We start from the raw sequence: 20,227 nt of genomic DNA on the forward strand, positions 1-20,227 counted from the left end.
TGCATAGTACGGCCTAATGAGGAGTCTGTCTACAGGGTAACGTGTGCATCACTCCATGTTTCCATTAAAATTTGCAAATTAAGATTCATCTCACCATATAATTGAAGCCTGATTCTTTTCATGCTCTAGTCTTGTAAGTGATTTGAAAAGTAAAGTTACAATCCTGACTGAAATATTTGTTTGGTTAAAAATGTGCCTTGTAGCTAAGGAAGATAAGCTCTGAAGCTGAAGTTTGACGAGCACATCTCCAAAAACAAAGAGTGTTTTCAGAATATCATTCAGCCTTTAAGCAACTCCACACTCCATCTTTTATGGTGCTAAACATCTATGGTTTAAATCTGATGAACTTGCACACCTATGATCACAGCTGGATATGCTCAGGTGTGGTCCGCTGTTATTGAGAACTGCACTCGATGTGGAACGAGCATGTATTTAATACTAGTTGTGTATCTTTTTCATCTCTGTTCATCCAGGACAGAAACCTAGAAGTGTGTTCAGCCAAACTTCAAAGCTGTCTCATTGACATCCTGTTTGTTGTCTAACACATTTAGATACAGAAAATAGATGTTGGATGGATTTTAAACACGCTTTTGGCTAACTAACATTTCAGCTAACAAGATACAACCCAAGGGTAGCTTCTCCCCTTTGCTTCTAGGAGGTGCTTTGACTTACTGTGCACTTTACTGTGTGTGCATTCCTTTCATCTGGCAGTCATCTATATTTGTCTTTTTCCAAGTCTCCCCAATGCATGATGGTATTTTTCTTTTAGTCAGTGAGCATCAATTGTACATTACCTTTTTTTAGATACATTGTGGGATCATTTGAGGATAAAATAGTTCTCACTAGACCAGTGGTTCTTAACCTTGTTGGAGGTACTGAACCCCACCAGTTTCATATGCTCGTTCACTGAACCCTTCTTTAGTAAAAAATAAAATATGATTTTTTTACTGGTGCACAAAATGAACCGTGCATTAACATCACCTTGTTCAAATAACAAAACCAACACAGTGCATGAACTCACAACAACTTACCTCAGTGTGACTTCTGCTGTTGCCTTTGAGAGACCAGTTCAGATATGCGTGGCTTCACCTTGGCAAGTGCCAGTCTCATGTCATTTTCACAGCAAAGTCTGTTCCTTTTCTTAGTTTTTATGTCCAGCATCCTCGAAAACGATTGCTCACAAAGATATGTTGTAACAAATGGTATAAAAAATTCCAGGGCGGAGGCTCCACCGAACCCCTGAGACCGACTCACCGAACCCCTAGGGTTCGATTGAACCCAGGTTAAGAACTACTGCACTAGACACTGAGAAAACTTAAAAACTATTCTTATGTCAGGTCTTATTGTATTCCAATATTCTAATAATAAATCTAAAATTATGTGTGTATATTGTTTGTTTCTGTACTATTCATGTTTTGCTTTTGTTTTTCTCAGAATGGCAACATCGAGAACCCGTACTGTAATGGCATGGAGGGGATCCTCGAAGCTTACCATCAAAGCCTTAAGACGGTTCAACTGTATGGACCCACCAACTTTGCACCTGTTGTTAATCATGTGGCAAGGTACAAGCACAAACACTTGTCCCAGAGAACAGCTGTCCTTTGTGTGAAAGTCAGTCTGTGAATAAACATCAGTTGGAGATACAGAGCCATCAGAGTTGTTAAGACAATGAGTGATGGTTTCTCTATAAGTTGAGCAAAAATAAGAGGAGGGGCACCTGGTAGAGCAAGCCCAATGTACAGCTGTCCAGGGTTTAATTCTGATCCTTTGCTATATGTCATCCCCCATCTCTCTCTCCCTACCTTCCTGTCACTATCTAAAGCTATCACTATCGAAAATAAAGGTTAAAAGCAAAAACCTCAGCTGCCAGGCTGAGATGAATAGAAACAGTAGGTGTATGCAGTGCAGCTTTTTTAAAAAACTCTGGTGTGGTGGGAGTTTTAAGGTAAGGTGATGAGGACTGGCAGGAGATTCATTATGTAGCCTTTCAGCCATTTGCTCATGAGCTACATGAATTTTACTGTGAATGTGGCATCACATACTTTAATTCAACATTACAATTCATTCACACATTCTGTCATTGAAAGTGGGTGTAAAATAATAATAAGGCACAGGTGTATGCTGTTTCAGCCCCGACCTTCAATACTGGACTCTCAGACTCAAGCTGGGACTGAGTTCTCAGTAACAATGACTGGCTTGGACTTGAATATTATTAATTCACTTGGACACTATCAGGGGGCACACAGAAGGATTCTAGACAAGTATATGGTGGTACAATCAATGTCTAGGCGAATGTACAAAATCGTTGGGCAAGAATCGTGGTCAAAAAACAGACACAAGGTCAAATAATCAGGTCAATCAAAACTAAATGCGAGATAAAGAAACGCTGGAACACTGTACAAGAGAAGGCAAGCTGGCGACAAACAAAAGGAGCACAGAGACTAAATACAGATGGAAAAGGGGAGGGGAAACACAATCAGGAAACACATTGAGGGAGGCAGGTAATCAGGTAGCAGGGATGACACACAGGGGAAGGCAGAGACAGACAAGACAGGTGAGACATAACTGAAAACATGATTTATCAAGACATGACAGACACTCGTTCATTGTTCGTTAACTTTATGGTACATTAACACTTAATTTTAACCCTCTAAGCATTCATAAGCATTATATAAACATTTAATCAATGGTTAACTACTGTAATGTAATTATAAGCTGATATGAGACATCATTACAGAATTGAGGACATATTTATCAATGTTCAATCAATCAAGTTTTTTTATCAAGAATTTTCACCTCTGTCATGAAGACATTAATTACCTTTTTATACACTAATCTCCCCTCATGGGTGTCCACAGGAGGACTTATTGTATAGTCTTGAAAAATAAATAAACCACACTTACTGTATATCAGCCTAATTGGAGATGTTACACACCATGAAAACTTGTCTTACAGTAAACACAGGTCTCCAATTAAGCATTTATAATGTAATTTTGAAGGTTCTGTTCCTGTTAATTGTGTTCATTTGACTGATGGCTAGAACAAAAAATATCCCTCCACAAAAAAGAAGAGCAAACACCTCTACCCACGGACACAAGAATAAGAAAAAAGTCCCCTTTAGACCTCTTTGTGCAATTTCAAGGAATGAAAATGATGAAATAAAATACTAAAAGGATTTTATGCCTAATAAAAAAATTCATATTATGGCTTTGAATCGTCTGGGTCCAAAGCAATCAGAGACTTTATGCATTTAGAAAACTACACTGTGACTCTACAGTGTTTCCTTTCCTACAGGGTGCAGTATCACTAAGAGTGCATTAAAACTCAAACAGTGAAATTTATTCACAAAGATGATGCAGACCATTAGAAGTGAGACCATCCAGTAAACCAATTATGAAAATAATAAAACGACTCTTTACATGACCAGAAACAGATCTTAACATCAGAAGTTGGGCAGAACATGCAGTTCTGTTTTTTTATCGTCATCTTTGCAGAAATCTGATTCATTAATAATAGCAGACGATGTTCTTAAATGGATAAAAGCTGTTGATGTAGAATACATACTGGGTACCAAATGTACAGTATGATGTTAAATTGTTCATCTGTTAAATTGACTGTACTTATAGAACCTTTCTAATCTTCTGACTACTCAAGGTGCCTTTGCAGTTTATATCTCATTCACCCATTAATACATTGATGGCTCTGGCTTCCATGCAAGGTGCCCACTGCTCATCAAGAGCAGGAGGAGTTAATCACATTCACACATGGGAGTGAACCGCCGATCTTCTGATTAGTGGACGACCTGCTCTACCTCCTGAGCCACAGCCGCCCTCATGTGTTGAGGTTATATTCTCATCTATGGACAAATCTAAAAATGTAGACTAGACAACACTGTGTTTGATGCTACAGTTATTACTCTGCTCCCTTGAATGGTTGAGTGTAGTCCACATTGTTGTTTGACAGGTGAGGAAGACAAATGTTTCTTTAATATCCAGCACATCTGTCACTGCTTTTGCCTTTGTCATTAACTGGGTACACGTTCTGATGAAAATGTCAATGGCTCCCAGTCAGATTTGACAAACAGAAAGTGAAAGTAAGGAGCTGACCTCTGACCTGTCCACGGCTCTCTCAATGATCTGCCACGTTTTCCCCCATTTGCTCATCGAGTCTGGTCAGTCGAGTGCTCGGCAATCAATAATGTTCTGAAAGAATAAGACTGCAGCACTTGCATAAACAGTTTAATAAATTATTCATAGCCAGCAGCCAGCAATGGGCGATTGAAACTAGGCCACATTCACTGTGGTGTCTCTGATGGGTTTCGTAATAGTGTCTGGATAGACCTCTGAGACGTGAAGAGCTATACAACATATTTTACTTCTTTACATGTCTATATTAAGCTTTTGTGTCACATGCTGAGCGGAGGGGTTTCTGAATATCATGTTTTTTTGAAATATTTTTTTATATCTCTGACACAGTGGTCACTGCTCTGCTGCTCTTAGATTCTCTCTTTGGCTGAGTTTTCTGTGAATCCATGAACATGCAGTCAACTTTACTTTACTTTAACATGGTCTGTGTGTCTTAAATCATTCTGTGCTGGTGATTTCTCTGTTTCAGGTATGCGGCAGCAGTGCAGGATGGATCTCAGTACTTTGTCCTGCTCATCATCACTGATGGCGTCATATCAGACATGGCTCAGACCAAAGAGGCCATAGTGAATGTGAGTGCTGATCTAACCCTACCTGCAGAAATTTCACCTCTCTCTCTCTCTTCCTTGCCTTCTCTGCAGGGCACCAGCATTGCAGGTGCTTTTAACTTACTGTGGCACTTCTCTCAGGCTTTCTGTTATTTTGAGGGGTTTATAAGCCACTGGCACTAGATTTGAGGATTTATGGGATATTTTCTGCTCCACTTGTCTCATACCCTGTGCTTGCGCGCTCTGTTTGTCCAATATTTTCCTTTTTATCGAGACCCTCAGGAGGCGGAGGGGGTCAGCTAAGATTCAATCTCAAGTCAACAGGTTTACTGTATTAGAGGCCAGTTTCATATTCAGCCCACCACCTGAGGCACTTTTTTCGTCAAAATGTAGTATCTTGGTGTTTCTTTTCTCTGTATACTACATATTTCTGTGTCATTTAGAGTTGGAATAAAACACTCATCATCGCCCAGGTAGACCTCACAGCAACATGGTGCTCTGACCCCCAGCAGACTGGGTTTAAAGGGAATTTGCGACTGTTAATCAAACCATTCGAACAGCCACACCTTCCTTTTAAGATCTTGTCTGCTGCTCTGCACTACCAAATCTACCGTGTCCTGCTTCCACCTCTCGCCTTTCAGTTTGGACCTGGCTTCTCTTTCATCTGCCCACAGAGCAAAGGACTGGATGACCTGCTTCACTTGGCATTTAGCTTTCACCCTGAGATGAATCATAACGAAAGAGTTATGTGCAATGCTCTGTACCTTTGGTTGCTTGTTTGTGCTCTCTGATGCTGTGGTGTATTTTTAAAGATATCTTAAAGATGCACGTAGCAGGTATCTCAGTCCCTAGTTTCCCAAACAAAGCTTTCTTCAGTGACTAATATGTCCACACATCCAACAAGACAGCTGGGGCCATCATGTTTTTCTTTAACTCCAAATTTAATTTCAGGATCTTAAATTATAAAAGAGGGTCTCTCTCTCTGACCTGGTCAGCCAGAATATAAATTGATTTGTGCCCACGTATTAAATTATGTCTTCAGTTGTTGCAGTTTGTTGTCTGGATATGAGGCTGGCTCGATCAGTAACTTTGTAAAGTCCATGAATATTTTAAAGTTTAGAGACACTTAAAAAAGCAGCATGTGGCATACTTCATCTGAATCAAAAGTTTCACCTGTTCTGCAAACTTTGGACACCTACTGACTATAATCTGCCACAAGAGACCTGACACCTTGCCAATGAATGTACTTTTTTATCACGTTTTTATTTCTTATTTGACCCAATTCCTGATCAAGCCAGCAGGTTTAGATGTATTATTGAAATTAACTCGATATACTTTACATAGTCTTAAAGCTTTTTTTTTTCCTCATCATTGATCTCTTCATACCCACAGTCATTAAGAAGTCTGCTGTCCAACCAAACTTGATTTAAACCCATGAAGCCAAAGTTTACAAAGATACCAGATATGGTCAGGCTTGATTTTGGGGAAGTGTGTATTAAATCATGCATGAGCCTTTTTCTTTTTAAATTTAAATCACTTCTAACTAAACCCCTGCCTGAGTCATATTACATATTTCAAAAGCTAAAGACGCTCTAACTTCTATGGAATCAGATCAGACACATCTGAGTCCATGAACCTCTGCTTCACTGTGACTTTAAGAGCAACTAAATGAGGAAATGTTGATTCAATACATGCACTAAAGAAGCTGAATGCTAAAGTGTTAGCATTTGCACTGGAAATATCTATCTACCAGAGACACAGAAATTATTTTATTGTGGATCCTCTCGCCTCTTGGTTAGTGTGACAAACAAAAAAAGGCAAAAAAAGTTGCTATTTCGTTTAAAAAATCAATTAAATGTTTCTTATGACAGCAGATATCTGCTATCAATGTATGTTTATTATGGTTCTGTGCAGTGAGAGGTATGTGTGTTTGCTCAGAGAGACTGATGGAGTGAGATCCCCTGAGTGACTTTACAGTGCAGGCAAAGTAATGAACGGTGTACACTGAATTATTCAGCTCTGGATACAGAATCTGATCTGGCATTTATAGGTATGTGCTTGTGGGGTCCTGTGTTGCTGGGAATGGGCAAACAGAAAGCATGTATTTTGTGTGAGAGCAAGAGGTCATGAGGAATGAGCCTGGTGGAAAGGAAGATACAATGGGAAAAAAGATAGGAGTAGGAGAATAATGATCGAGAACATGGGGAGGGTGTTCCCCCTCTTTCTATTTACTCCTATCTGTGACAGGCCTCTCCCCTTGGGAGGTTTTTGCAGGAGAGCTGACCTACTTTTACCCTGTAAAGGCACTTCTACCACAAGCATATATCATTCATTCATGTCAGAGCTTTCACATTCTCCACATCAAGACTGTGGTTTAGACTCATGCAGTCGAGGAACCTGCACTACTTAAGCTGTTTGGAAGATAAGCATTGTTAAATCTGCCTACACTCTAAATGTAGGTTTAGGTTTTGTGTACATTGGATTTCAATAGACAGCCCATGTGACCTCAGAACATTTCTATATGAACACATCAATAATAAATAATGTAAATAAGGAGACTGGGTGATGTAAGTGTGTAGGATGAAGTAATTATGTTTAATTTATGAAGCGTTTGACTTCACGTTTCTACACATTGTCTTTACTGTTTTTTATTCTGCTCTTATTTGTAGTAAGTCCAGAACATTGTCTATCTTATAAAATGTGTAACACTTAGCTGAAATATTCTAATCAACATTGGGGCCCCTGAGTTGAATAATGCATTTTATATTTTCTGTCATTCCCTGGACAATCTAAACTATGCAATGTAATATGATGTGAAACAAGGTCAAGAAACCAACATGATGATATGTAGCATTTATGTTTATCTTGTTTTATGCTGTCCATTATTGTTTCTTTCTCTTGCATCTCTGGACATCTGTGCTTGCAGATTAATGCTTATTTAGCAGAATGAAAAGTGTATTGTGAGATAAATACAAATAACTTGAAATGTAACTACTTTACACAGTGATAAAAACGCTGATGCGTGTTCTTCCCAGCATCTAAGTGACAACTGATTGCTTGTTCTTCTTGTTCATGACAGGCAGCTAAACTCCCCATGTCTATCATCATTGTTGGAGTTGGCCAAGCTGAGTTTGATGGTGAGAACAGTAACTAAAGTTCTTCAAGAAACAAAAACAAAAACAAAAACAAAAAACAGTGGAAACAAGTTTGTGGTCTGTTTACATCAGGGATGATTTGTTTTATTCAAATTTATTCGGGCCTTCCCTCAAGCACAGAAAAAATTGTACATGTTAATAATTCACAGTATGGAAATATTTAGCATGAAACATCTTTTCTCTGTAGCCATGGTCGAGCTGGATGGTGATGACATCAGAATTTCCTCCCGGGGGAAATTGGCAGAGAGAGACATTGTACAGGTGAGATGTTTTCTAATGTTTGTCTGACTCTTCGTTTGTCATTGGATGGACACGGCTCATTTTTGCCAAAGTTTGAAAAGTATAATTTTAGCCCCATTAGAGGCCATGTTTATAGATGGAAGTGTCTGTTGTTTGTTTTATTACAAAGGAAGATATCTCAACATCTACAGGGTAGATTGTTTTTAAGTATGGTCTTTATGGTTGAGGTTCTGAGTAAATCACTTTTAATGTTTTCCTTTCATCTTGTGCTGCTATCAGGCCAGAATCTTGACTTGTCCACCATGAAATTTACTGCACACATTTATGCTCCACAGAGGATGAACCAATTGCATTTTGGCATTTTCCACACCCCACACTCGACCCATAACATCAGCTTTATCATACCAGATAGATGTCTTGCAATAAAATTCACTATACATGTATCCATGTATACATACATAGATACATGTACAATAGATACATGTATCCATGTATACATATACATGCTTGCCTCAAAAACTATATATCAAGTTTATGGGGGTTACAAAGGTGCCACAGGGTGACCTCAAGAACTGTGATCAGTCTGCTTGGGCTGCTTTTGTTTTCTCCTATAGGTTTCTAATGCTGGTAGAATTTGTTGTGAGTGAAGATGAAATTAAAGCCTCAGATATCTGCTACCGCGATGCCCACTTGCTATCAGCGTAAATACAGTCATTTCATTACAGTAATGAGTGAAAAAAACAGGACGAAATAGAAGTTCTAGATGTGTCTCTTGTTATGCTTAGCTCAAGTCGCACAATACCACAGATTAAGCTACTGTGGGGTACATAAACAAAGTATATGTACATGCTGTTGTGGAGCCATCAACGGGTGATCTGTTGCTATACATTAAAACCGTATAAAAAGCAAAATCATCTGCAAATTGTTTGGTCCAGTGGTTTCATATTGTCAGGTAACATGGGACATTTCCTGTTAGACTTGTTGCATATATGATATGTTCTTTTCATCAAGAGATTTCTTTCCCGTGTCACAACAGTTTGTCCCGTTTAGAGACTACATGGACCGCACAGGCAACCATGTGCTGAGCATGGCGCGGCTGGCTAAAGATGTACTGGCTGAGATCCCTGACCAGCTGATCTCTTACATGAAGAGCCGAGGCATTAAACCTAACCTCGTCCCACCGGCTTACTCAACCGGCGACCACCTCCAGACCAACCCCGTCTGAGCCCCATACACAGCTCCACGTTGGGGTGGGGCAGGTTCGGGATTGATGGGAACCCGTATCCACGATGGAAATGCTTCTGAGGCCCTTTCGTAAATATTAATCCGGCTAAATGAAAAGATGATGAGACTCCATTTTGTTTTGGAGCAGTAATACTGCGTTGGGGGAAGCTGCTGATGATCAGGGAGTTTTATTCTCTCTTCTTCTGAGTGTTTGAGGATGAGAGTGCTGAGAGAGGTCCGGTGTAAAAGGGAGGTTTTAGTTGTTTGCTGTCAACCTGTCAAAGTGGTGATGTAATGGATAGCAAGTAAACCTGTAGAGAGAGCCTGTTTGAAGGCATAAATATATTAGAATGTGACAGTCTATCATGTTTGTGATACCTTTTGGAATCGATGTGTGTTAAACTAGGAAATCATGTGTATACTAATTTATTTATTTATTTATTGGAGAAATAATTTATTCCTTTGAGGGGGTTTTAAGGGTGGGGATTAAAGTCATATTTCCCCTGTAGTTTTCCATCTTATATTTTGTGACCAGTGTAATAAAAAAAATCCCCATTTCTACTTTGATAAGGACTGTAATATAAAAGCATGTGATAAAAACCTATTAAGCAGTTTATGAATCATTTTCACTGATGGATAATTTTTGATTGCAAGCTGTTAAATACATGTAGAGGACCTGCAGTGAGCTGTCGCCATACTGATTATCCAGCACCATGTCTTATATGTATTTTTAATATTTATATTAACAGAATGCACTAATTACTCTTCAAATAAAAAGCACAAAGGTTATAATGTTAATAAGCTAAAAAAACATTATTTTGAAAGAACCAACAGCTACCACAATGAAAATAATGGAAGGATCCGACATTATGTTTCCAGCATGGCTTTAACCTCGTCTTCCACTGTCATTTTAAACATGATGACAGCAGGAAGAATGTTTATAAGAAAATGACTGTACTGATATATTAAAATGAACTTATATTTATCCTAAAAACAGGATGTTTACAGAAAAATAGATGAATAATTCAGAGCACATGCTTGCTTTCCCTGTTAGTATGCAGAGAGGTAAATCCTGCTGTCCTGCTTAAGTCATGCTGCCATATTTCATTTGTCATCTCGCAGCTTGTGTTTCTTTCCATTATATTTGTTGTGGTTACAGTTTAATGTCTGGGATTTTGCTTGGTACTTTTAGAGGACCCTACAACCCCATTTTTTTAAAGACTGGTGTCAGCTAACAGTCACTTTCTTCCCCCCTAAAATTGATTTGTTTCCCCAAAATGAAAACAATCACAAATCAGCCACAAGTATGGAGTATGAGATATTTGAGCGATGAATGTTTTTTTTAATGATCTAAAGAAAAACCACAACTGATTGCACAAAACAAAAACAGTCACAAGTCCATCTTTTCTGATTCAGTGTCTCGTGTACGCGTTTTGCTTCCTGTGTTTTAGTCTTAATTGTGTTCCCAGAAAACATTTTTACACTAATGCACAACAGCCCATTTTATAACAAAACATTGGGATATCATTTTAGTACCTAAATACAATTTCACAATTTGTTTTACAATTCAGTTCAAGCCAGTTATTGATATATTCATATCCATATTTTCTTTCAGTGACTGTGTAAAAATTTTGTTACAGCCATTGTGGCCTGCTTGTGTACATCCTAATTAATCTATTTATAACGGCCATCATTTTCATTAGTATCTCTCAGTCACTCAATATCTCGATCCAAATGTGCCTATTATATGGAAACATATCCAAATTCAGTTACCCAGGTGTTATTCTGCCAGCAGCAGCAGGTCACATGTTTAAGATGTACACACAGAAAATGGTAGCGATGATAAAACTGTTACAAGATTAGGACACACTGTCTCAACCAGTGCTCTGTACTTTTTATACTTAAAGCTCTTCACTGATGGTCTTTGAAATAATGAAAGTAAACAGTGTCACTGAGCCTTGTTGTACAATATTCAAAGTCAAGACTTGTTTACACTTCAACTGTGGCTACTTACATTGCCTCAAGGAAAACGTAAACATTCATGGGTTTCGTTAAAAAGTCAGTTTATCTTTGATCTGTCGTGTCTGTGCATCATTCAGTTCATTTTGTACTCGCAGAGTTTCACCAAATGGCACTGGAGAACTAACGTTTAGAAAGATTTGTCATGTTCTCTGAGATTGTGAAGCTCTGATTTCTCACTGTTTTGTTTTGTGTTTAGAGCAAGTGTATTCATGTGACTCATGTTACTTTACGATCTTTAGTCAGGCGTTTAATGTTGTTTGACTCCCATTGCTTTAGTGCTCTCAGAGAGAAGATAGAGTCTGATGATACTTCAGAAACTCAGTCCAGAGGCAGTGAACTCCTTCTGTCACGGGTCCAGATCCATCTTTATACTTTTCTTTTTTTAATCTTTCATTAGTGATGACATTCTTCCCTCAGAAGACAAAGCAGAGTTTAATCTGCTGCCAAATTCACTTGTTCAGTGATCAGAAATTAAATGAGGCCATTAAGTTTACTTACATAACCCGCATAAATACCTGAATACCTCTACAGAAAGCCATTCAAGCCAAAAGGAAATCATTATTATACATTCAATATATTTCTTATTAAATATATTTAAAGAGTATTTTAAATTAATAGCTTAACTATCTGAAATATTAACTTTATTTTAAATTCTGCTTTTCAAAGTGATTATGGTTTTCACATCTTCTTTTTAAAAGGTAATCATTACTCATAGGTGGAAAAAGCGTGTCACGTTAAGTCAGGATCAGCATGCAGCTCATATACTGTGAGTGTGATTGCAAATGTCTGTGAACATAAATTAAATTAAATGTGTCAGGTTGGGGGCATATGTTGTGTGCACTTTTCAGGCATATTTTGTGTAATTAATCAAAATTAGCTGAAGTAGGATTAAATGGCTTCTTTGGCTGCTCTGCTAAAACTATAATAAGCTATAGTCTTTTTTTGTTTTTTATCCTGAGGCATATTTCTTCCACAAGGAAATGAAAAAAACTACTAATCAATAAATATGAAATGAGCACAGTATTGACACTTATGCAATTGTGAGACATTAGATTATTATCATTAAATATATTTTGCAGTCTAAAAGATGTCTTTCCAACACTTCAGTTATTTATTTTCTCTCGGTGGGAATGGCTTTGATTATTTATCCCTTCATTTTGAATTTTCTTTGAGGCTGAATTCTAATTATGTACATAAGCCCCATATAAAGAATACACAGTGCCAAAATGTGTTCAGTTGCTGAACTTGGCCTCTTTAGACAATGTGCATGTTTGTGCCAAAACGGCAGGAAGTTTGATAGTCTGCCTTCATTTCACCTGATTAGTGCATCTGCCTCTGTGCTTCATTTGTTACTTCGGATGTTATTCAGAGATAACAGCCACTTCTAGCATGTTGGTTTCTTTCCATTCTGTTCCTATGAGACACAAACTGTATGGGTTCTTCTTGCCACTACTCCTGTTTTATCCCAGGTCGTTTACATACCTCTCTTGGTCTCTGACTTGCATGCTGAATAATTTCCAAACCAGGTGTTGGACATGATATTGTCGTTATACTGTGGTTTGTGAAATGCTTTGTAATGGATTGCCTTAACTGAAGATTAATAAAATATTGACAACTTTGGCAGAATGCAAGATTTTTTTTGTGTGAGTGTTTGATCACTGATAAAGCGAGTAACTTCAAAAGAGAACTCCACTGATTTAACATCACGTATTGTCCTATTACATGATAAAATGTCAAAACAGCAGAACCAGAGATATTCTATTTTTATTCTATTCACTGTTGTTTTTTGCTAAAACATTATGCCTACATTACCCACAGTGCAATCTGATTCAGTTGGGCTAGTAGTGGCAGATTTAGCCTCCAAACGCTAGCTTCAAAAAAAGAGGAGGAGTTCTGGTGAGCTCACTTCTTTCTAACTTCACATGCCGAGATTCATTTTATGTTCAAACTTCGGCACCATCCGACGTTGACTCAAGTGACATCATTTTCCCCATGAATGCTTAACTTTTGGATGAATTTAGATTGCCATTAATGAGTCATGAACTGCAGAATACCGTGTATTTGATGTAGATCTGTATCTTGTTTTGCATCAGCCTGCTGGCTCCACAGTGCTGCAGTTATTAAATGATGAAGAAACTCTTTTGTGACTCTTCGTATTCTTTTAATTTATTCTGAGGAGTCAGTTTTGCCTGTCTGTGTGTGTGTGTGTGTGTGTGTGTGTTTGTTTAAAGTTAACGGAGTAATTCATTAACTTGGATTTTAACCAGCCATCTTGGAGAAACACAAAGTAAAAAATATGTTGTATATTTTTGTGTGTGATTTCTCCGCAGTGAAACTAGTTTTAAGTTGGATATTCAACAGACATTCACTGCAGGTCACATCACCTCCCGTTTTAGGCTAAATTGCCATAGGTGGATTTAGGGACCATCAATAAATGTTTTGTTTTCTTATACCTGCATAATGACTTGCTCATAATGACATTTCTAAGAGAAGAATTATACTAAAATGGTCTCATGTAGCACGTCTATTTTGATTTCAAATGTGTGATTTGTTTATTTTATCTAAATATTCTGATAGAAAATATTGGCATTTTTCAATAGCTTCCATGTAATGAGACACACTTACTCCAAATCAATAGCAAATATTATTACTGCACTGAACAAAAGGACATGCATATGTCTTCATATTGGATTTTAGTGCTTCTATTTGGTAGAAATATGTTTTGTGAAAAAATATTGATCCAATAGCTTAAATGTAATGTGACTCCAAATCCATACCAAAACGGATTACTACAGCAGACACATTAGATGCAACTCTACAACAAATGCAGTTCTGAACTAAGAAAGTAAGTGAAGCAAATTTTCACTAATGTGGGCAAGTCAGCACAATGATATAAAAAAAAAAAAAAACACACACATCAATATTGTATAATTTAAATAGTCATTTATTGATGGTCCCTAAGTCAACAGAGAATATATGGGACATAAAACAGAAAAAAACTATTTCAATATGGTTATAGTAATCTTAGTTGCTGAACCAAAACCTTGCCTGTGAACAAACTTTGGTAAAAAGTCAAATTTAACCCTAGCTGTCTTAACTACATTTCCTTGTTTTGTTTTTTGTTTTGATGAATCTACCTGTCAGTGTGAGGTCATACATTAGAAAAGCTGCTGTCACAAGATTTTTGTTGCAGCTTTTTTTTACATGGTGGTTCATACACACTATCCCACCGAGAGAGACTGGTGTCCAATCAGTGATGAGCGTCCTCTCGCAGAATGCGTTCCACATCAAAATGTGATTTTTTTTTCTCCCCCCCCTTTAATGAGATGCACTGCTGACGAATCAAGATGTCCCCCTGGAGAGAGGGAGACAGCAGCTGGAGCCATAAATTACAAGCCTGAGATAGAGCCAACACCTCCCTTGCCCACCCACTTACTGCTTGAACAATAACCACCAACTGGCAGCCAGGAACAAAATCAACAGCTAATGACATAGAATTATACCCTTCTTATAACATTTCACATGTATAATAATGCAAAAATCATTCACAAAAGAGTTCTGCTCAGAACTAATTACACCAATTACTCTGCAGTTCTGGCAGGCAACATATTATGAACCAAAATAGATGTTGAAAAACAGTTTCATGGAAAAGACACTTACAGTAAAGGACTTGTTCGGCATTTTGGGAAATGTGTATCACATTCATTTTATAGAGTTACATGAGAAAACAGATATGCATCATCTCATATCAGTAATCATGAGGCTACAGTTAGCTTATCTTAGCATAAAAATGCGGGAAACAGCTAGCATAACCTTTAATGCTTTAAGGCTGAACTACAGATGGATATTAGATCATCTAAAGAAATCATTTAAATCAGTTTCTGCATGCAGCTTACAACATTGAAGGGTATAGTATTCAACATTTCTGCATTCAAATGTCTAAAAATAATCAAACCTGTTAATTGAGTTGTGTACTTACATCATCCCAAATGTTTCCAGCAATGTTCAAACCCAGAGAAATCTGTAATCATATTTAAGTTGATATTTCGTTCAGTTGCCTGTCATTAGCGTCATATGCCTCTTTATCCTCTCTATAAACGTCAGAAAGTGAGAAAGGAAGTTGTTGAAGGTGACTGGTTCGCCAGAATGTCGGTTGTGTAACAATGAAGACAACTCCCACAAGTAACGACGTCATCAAACTACGTCTTTGGTTATTGTTTTGATGAGAGACAGCTAGCAGCAGAAATTACATGCTGTGCGTGTTTAATGTGTTTAATGAGGTCACATACTGTGTGTTTAATGTTTAATGATGTTTAATAAGGTCTGCAGTCATTTCGGTCAACAGCCACCAAAAGCTCCTCTGAACTCTGGAGTGTCTGTTTTTAATCGGTTTAACAAGGCAAGGAGGGAGGTGTGCAGACGCTATCCCCACTCTAATCAGAGTTCAGGGTGGACTGTACTTTAACTACTGACCTGGAAACCAACCAGAACCAGATCTCTTCCTGGTATGTCACAGCACTGCCAGCGCTGTCTAATTAAAACAGCCTCCAGCTTCTCCAGCAGCAAGGAAGGCTGTTTCATGTCTGATGACAACGTGAACAACATTCCCAAATTTGTGGAGCTCAGGTCACTTGAAAACATATAGCTATATCTTTTCAGGTTTGAAGTCAGTACTCCTCACAGCTCCCACAGACTGTATGCTATACCTCCTTTTTGTAACCTTCCTGCTGCTGTTCAAAATGAACTCCGCTCACCTCGGGGTGACAACATGGGTCTCGCTGAGCAGCACAAATGCACTCACCACCACGATTCACTAGCCGCCCTTGTATTGGCTATAAATCATCATTAGAGTACTGATAAAGAATGATATTAGAAGAATGAGTGAGTTTACAGTGCACTGTAATAGAGCCAGAGTGGTGCAGTAGGTGGTTTCCCATTACTGGCCATATGAGATAATGTGTTGGAGATTTGTCAGCTGGGATAGCCACTCACACAGAAAATAACTGTGATGAATCATCTTAATTATCACGTCACATTCACTGAAAAGAAATACAAACATGTCATATTTCTTTCAGCTGTTCATTTTACTTTTAAACTAAAGCACACAGTAGAGATCTTTAGTTTGGAATAAGTTCAAGTATATACCATCTTCTGCCTGAAAATGATGAAAGCACTGGTTATCTGACCACACACACACATAAAAAAAAAATCAACGGGTAAACAATAGAGACTAGCTGAATACCTCCAGTATGAGAGTGCTCACTTCTCAGGGGGGAGTCTGATGTGCTGAATATCATTATATTCTGGCAGAGTGAGCCTTACTGTTTGCTGCATGCTGGAACAGCCTGTTCCCTATAAAAATGCATTCCCATTATGGACAAAAACAACACTGAGACTGAAAATGTCAGGTATATTTTAGAGATTTTATGTGATTCTGCATGCGACCACACAGGAGGATGCAAATAACGATAAACTAAATACCAATACAGCCGAAATTGCCTGTAAACCACTGCCTGAAATATATTTGAATATATTTAATCAATTAGGCATTGATAATTGTTTAAGTCATGTTTTAAGAAGAAATCTGGTACCAGCTATTCAAATATCAGTACTGAGAGTATATGAGTATAGATAAAATATGTTTTGGTCTGGCAGTGTTTGAACAAAACAAGTAGTTCAAATGAACTGTATGTTCATCTGGCCTTTAAAGAAAATGATGGGCAGTTTAATGATAAATGAAGCTGTTTTATGACATTACCTTCCCCTTGTTGGGTAATGCTTTTAATGGATTGAAAGACAGTGTATTTTGTATTTTAATCTGACAGACTTGTTACCAAATGGACTGAGCATATGACTTTCTAAACTGTAAACAGTCTACATAAATATCACAAGGGGCGGTAAAATTGAAGTATAAGGAAAGAAAAAAAAAGAGGAATGACCCTCCCTGCTCTCCCGAAAAGTCAAAATTGTAATTTACAATACCCCCTTGCCCTCTGGTAATTTTCCTACGGTCCGTTAGAAATGTAAGACATCAACGCTGACTCAATCTCACGCAAATCAAATGGCTGTGACATCTCCAAGTGCAGATGCTGCCAGGAGCCATAAACCATTTCAGCGGTGAGCACCATTCCCTGGTTGATGCGTGCCATTTAGCAGCAAACTGAAAAGCGCACACAATGCCTGGCTTTACCAGCCCTGTCATGCAGAAAAAGGCTTGGGAGATTTCAAATAATTGAACGTAGGTGCTATATTGTGCTCAGATAATACTTCATACGCTGCCAACTGCTGTATCTGCTGCTCTCTCTGCATGTATTTACCATACACCTTAGATTACCTCTTCAGAGTCTTGGAGCCAGGGCTGTAATCTCTGTGGCTGGAGGGGAAGGAGGACGCGATGAGAATATACGGGAGAACAGAGGAAGTGGGGACTTTAAAGATGAGAGAGAGGGGCATCGAGAGAGAAATAAAAGCTGGAAGGAGAGAGGACAGAGGGTGGGAGGCTGGAACGAGGACTAAAGGAGATTAGAGAGAGCACAGAGGAGGGAGATAGTGTAGCAGGGAGGAGAGACAGCAGGAGAGAGCATGAGGAGTACAGTAGGGGAGAGGAGGGGAAGGACGGAGCCCCCCATAGGGAAGCACTGTCTTGTGAGTCATCCACAAGCAGCTGGATGCGGGCCCATGTAAGCCAGAGACTCCCTCCTATGGTCTTATGGGATATTAACAAAGAGAGAGTGATGAATGACTGCTCCTTGGAAGACAGAAAAATAAAGGAAAAAAAACGGATCTCTGTGAATATAAGGCTGCCTGATTGAGTCTCTTTTGATGTGAAAGAACGAATGATGAATGAGTTATCCCGTGGACTACAGTGCTGTCGCTCAAAAGCTTGATACATGCAGAAAATCTTCAGCATTTAATGATGTGGTCTGTTCAGTTAATGTTTCCAGTACAAGGTTGAACATTGTGGGAAAATGCCCAGTTTTTAATGATGCTTTGTGGGAAAGAGAACCGCTCAGAAATCATTTGAATTCTTTGAAAGTCACTAAGCAACAACTACATTTCTCAAAATAATTGCCTTTTTTTGGTGCTGCTTTTACCCCTTCTTGTAAATCTGCCTTTTCAGAGATGTTTTGTGACTGCTGTGCTCAGTCTCATCCCTCTTACTTCTCATGATTGTGTATTTGCCCCCTCAGAAGACACACAAACACATTTATTCCCAAACATGTGTGTATATACTCCCGCACGCACACAGAAATAGCTGTAGACTGTGAGCAAAAAGATAACAGCCACTGCTGCTGTGTGGGTGTGACACAGCTCAGCTTCATCATTCCAACTCTCTGTGACAGTTTGTGAAAGAGGGACTGAGAGATACCACTACAAAGTACAGAAACCAGTGGATCTCCTATTGTCTATCTCTAGACTTGTGCTACTCTTCTGATCACCTACACGAAAGCTCTGAGCTGGTGCTCGCCTCCCACACAGCTCTGTCAGAGAGGCGTTGTCTTTGAAGAACCGCTACAAACTGATACACTCAGCATTTTGAGACATTGAAGTGGAAATGAAATAAAGAATATGATTTTCTCTGGGGCCTGATTTAAAAAGCTGCCCTGTTGCTCAATGTTTTTTCTCTCCAGGAAAGTCCTTGTTTCAGCTGTGTCAAGTCAAGTTCTCTGCCAAGTTGATGGATTTGATTTAACTTTGTCATCCTTGGCTTCACACCAGTGCAGTCACTATGTGATTCTTCACTGGGGTGAGGACTCCTACCCTACCCCTACATCATGTACGAATGTTTCTCCAAAACCAAACCCTGTGCATGTGCAATGCATTCATTTGCATGTTGGCGATATTTTCTAACCCGCCAAGCAAGATGAGAAAAATGGCCCTAGGTTACAACAATTTTAGACTGATTTTCTATTCAGGGAGGATTCGTGGTAATGTGTCCTGTGCATGAAGCTGGAAAGCCACATACGTGTTCAAGTTGTCTATGGCTGATGCCCAGTACTCCTTGCAGCTAAGATATGTGAAAATCATTTTTTAGTAGTAATGGTAGTAATAGTATTTTTTAAGTAATGGTAGCACCTAATTAAAATACTACATTAAAGTAAAGCTGCTACATTTCATAAATTTACTTAAAGCAACGTTATGTAAGATTTAGCAACCCAAGTTTCAGAGAGCAATACCACTATCGTAAATATGGACAGTTGTACACGTGTATTTGTTCTGATTAAATTACTTATGATCAAACACTAGCGAGTCACCTACTTTGCTAAGAGCCAAACATCAGTCAAGTGCATCAACACAAGACATAGCAGCCAGCTAATATTACTTACTAGTCCAACAACAGGAAGCCCAGCACAGCGCCTGTCTTTCAGACTTTCATTTCACGATACTCTCACCAAGAACTAAAAGTCAGTGTGAGAGTTAAGCTTGTCCAACAACCTTTTGTCTGCTCACTCTCTTTTTCTCTTCTAAGCTTCCATTGTCATCTTCTTATGTCTCTTCTTCCAGCTTCTGCCATGCTCTGCCTCTGCTGAACCCAGTTACAGCTCCAGTTATTCTGCTGCTCATTACTCTTCACAGTGGTCCAAAATGCCTGTGCCACCAGTGTAAACACTCCCCCAGTGCTCTGAGCTCTCAGTCAGGGTAGCTTTAGTTTAGTTTTTTTTCTGTATAGTTTACAGCAGTTTACTTTAATGTCCATCAGAAAACATTTTCTCCATAAAATATGATCCTGTTTTCACCAAAATAAGTGAAATAGTGGTGGTGTGTTTTTGCAAATTGTATGTGTTTCATTATGGTTTATGTATTTTAGGTTTAAGTCTGTTGTGTTTACCGGGTGATATTAAAGTAAAAGTTGAAGTTAAAGCATCGGTTTTCCACCAAACACTCTACAAAA

The 20,227-nt window shown here is 38.5% G+C and overlaps 1 protein-coding gene across 1 annotated transcript in view; it reads left to right on the top strand.

Moving 5' to 3' along the window:
* The window catches only part of cpne5a (copine Va), a 68,058-nt gene extending 54,589 nt beyond the window's left edge, over window positions 1-13,469 (top strand). The window contains exons 17-21 of the mRNA XM_019259223.2: window positions 1,435-1,562; window positions 4,615-4,717; window positions 7,773-7,830; window positions 8,036-8,109; window positions 9,125-13,469. Coding sequence (XP_019114768.1) covers window positions 1,435-1,562; window positions 4,615-4,717; window positions 7,773-7,830; window positions 8,036-8,109; window positions 9,125-9,313 — 552 coding nt within the window. The 3' untranslated portion in view covers window positions 9,314-13,469. The remainder of the gene's footprint in view (window positions 1-1,434; window positions 1,563-4,614; window positions 4,718-7,772; window positions 7,831-8,035; window positions 8,110-9,124) is intronic.
* Window positions 13,470-20,227: the final 6,758 nt, after the last annotated feature.

This window comes from Larimichthys crocea, chromosome XV (assembly GCF_000972845.2).
Source record: "Larimichthys crocea isolate SSNF chromosome XV, L_crocea_2.0, whole genome shotgun sequence".
Taxonomy (NCBI): Eukaryota; Metazoa; Chordata; class Actinopteri; family Sciaenidae; genus Larimichthys; species Larimichthys crocea.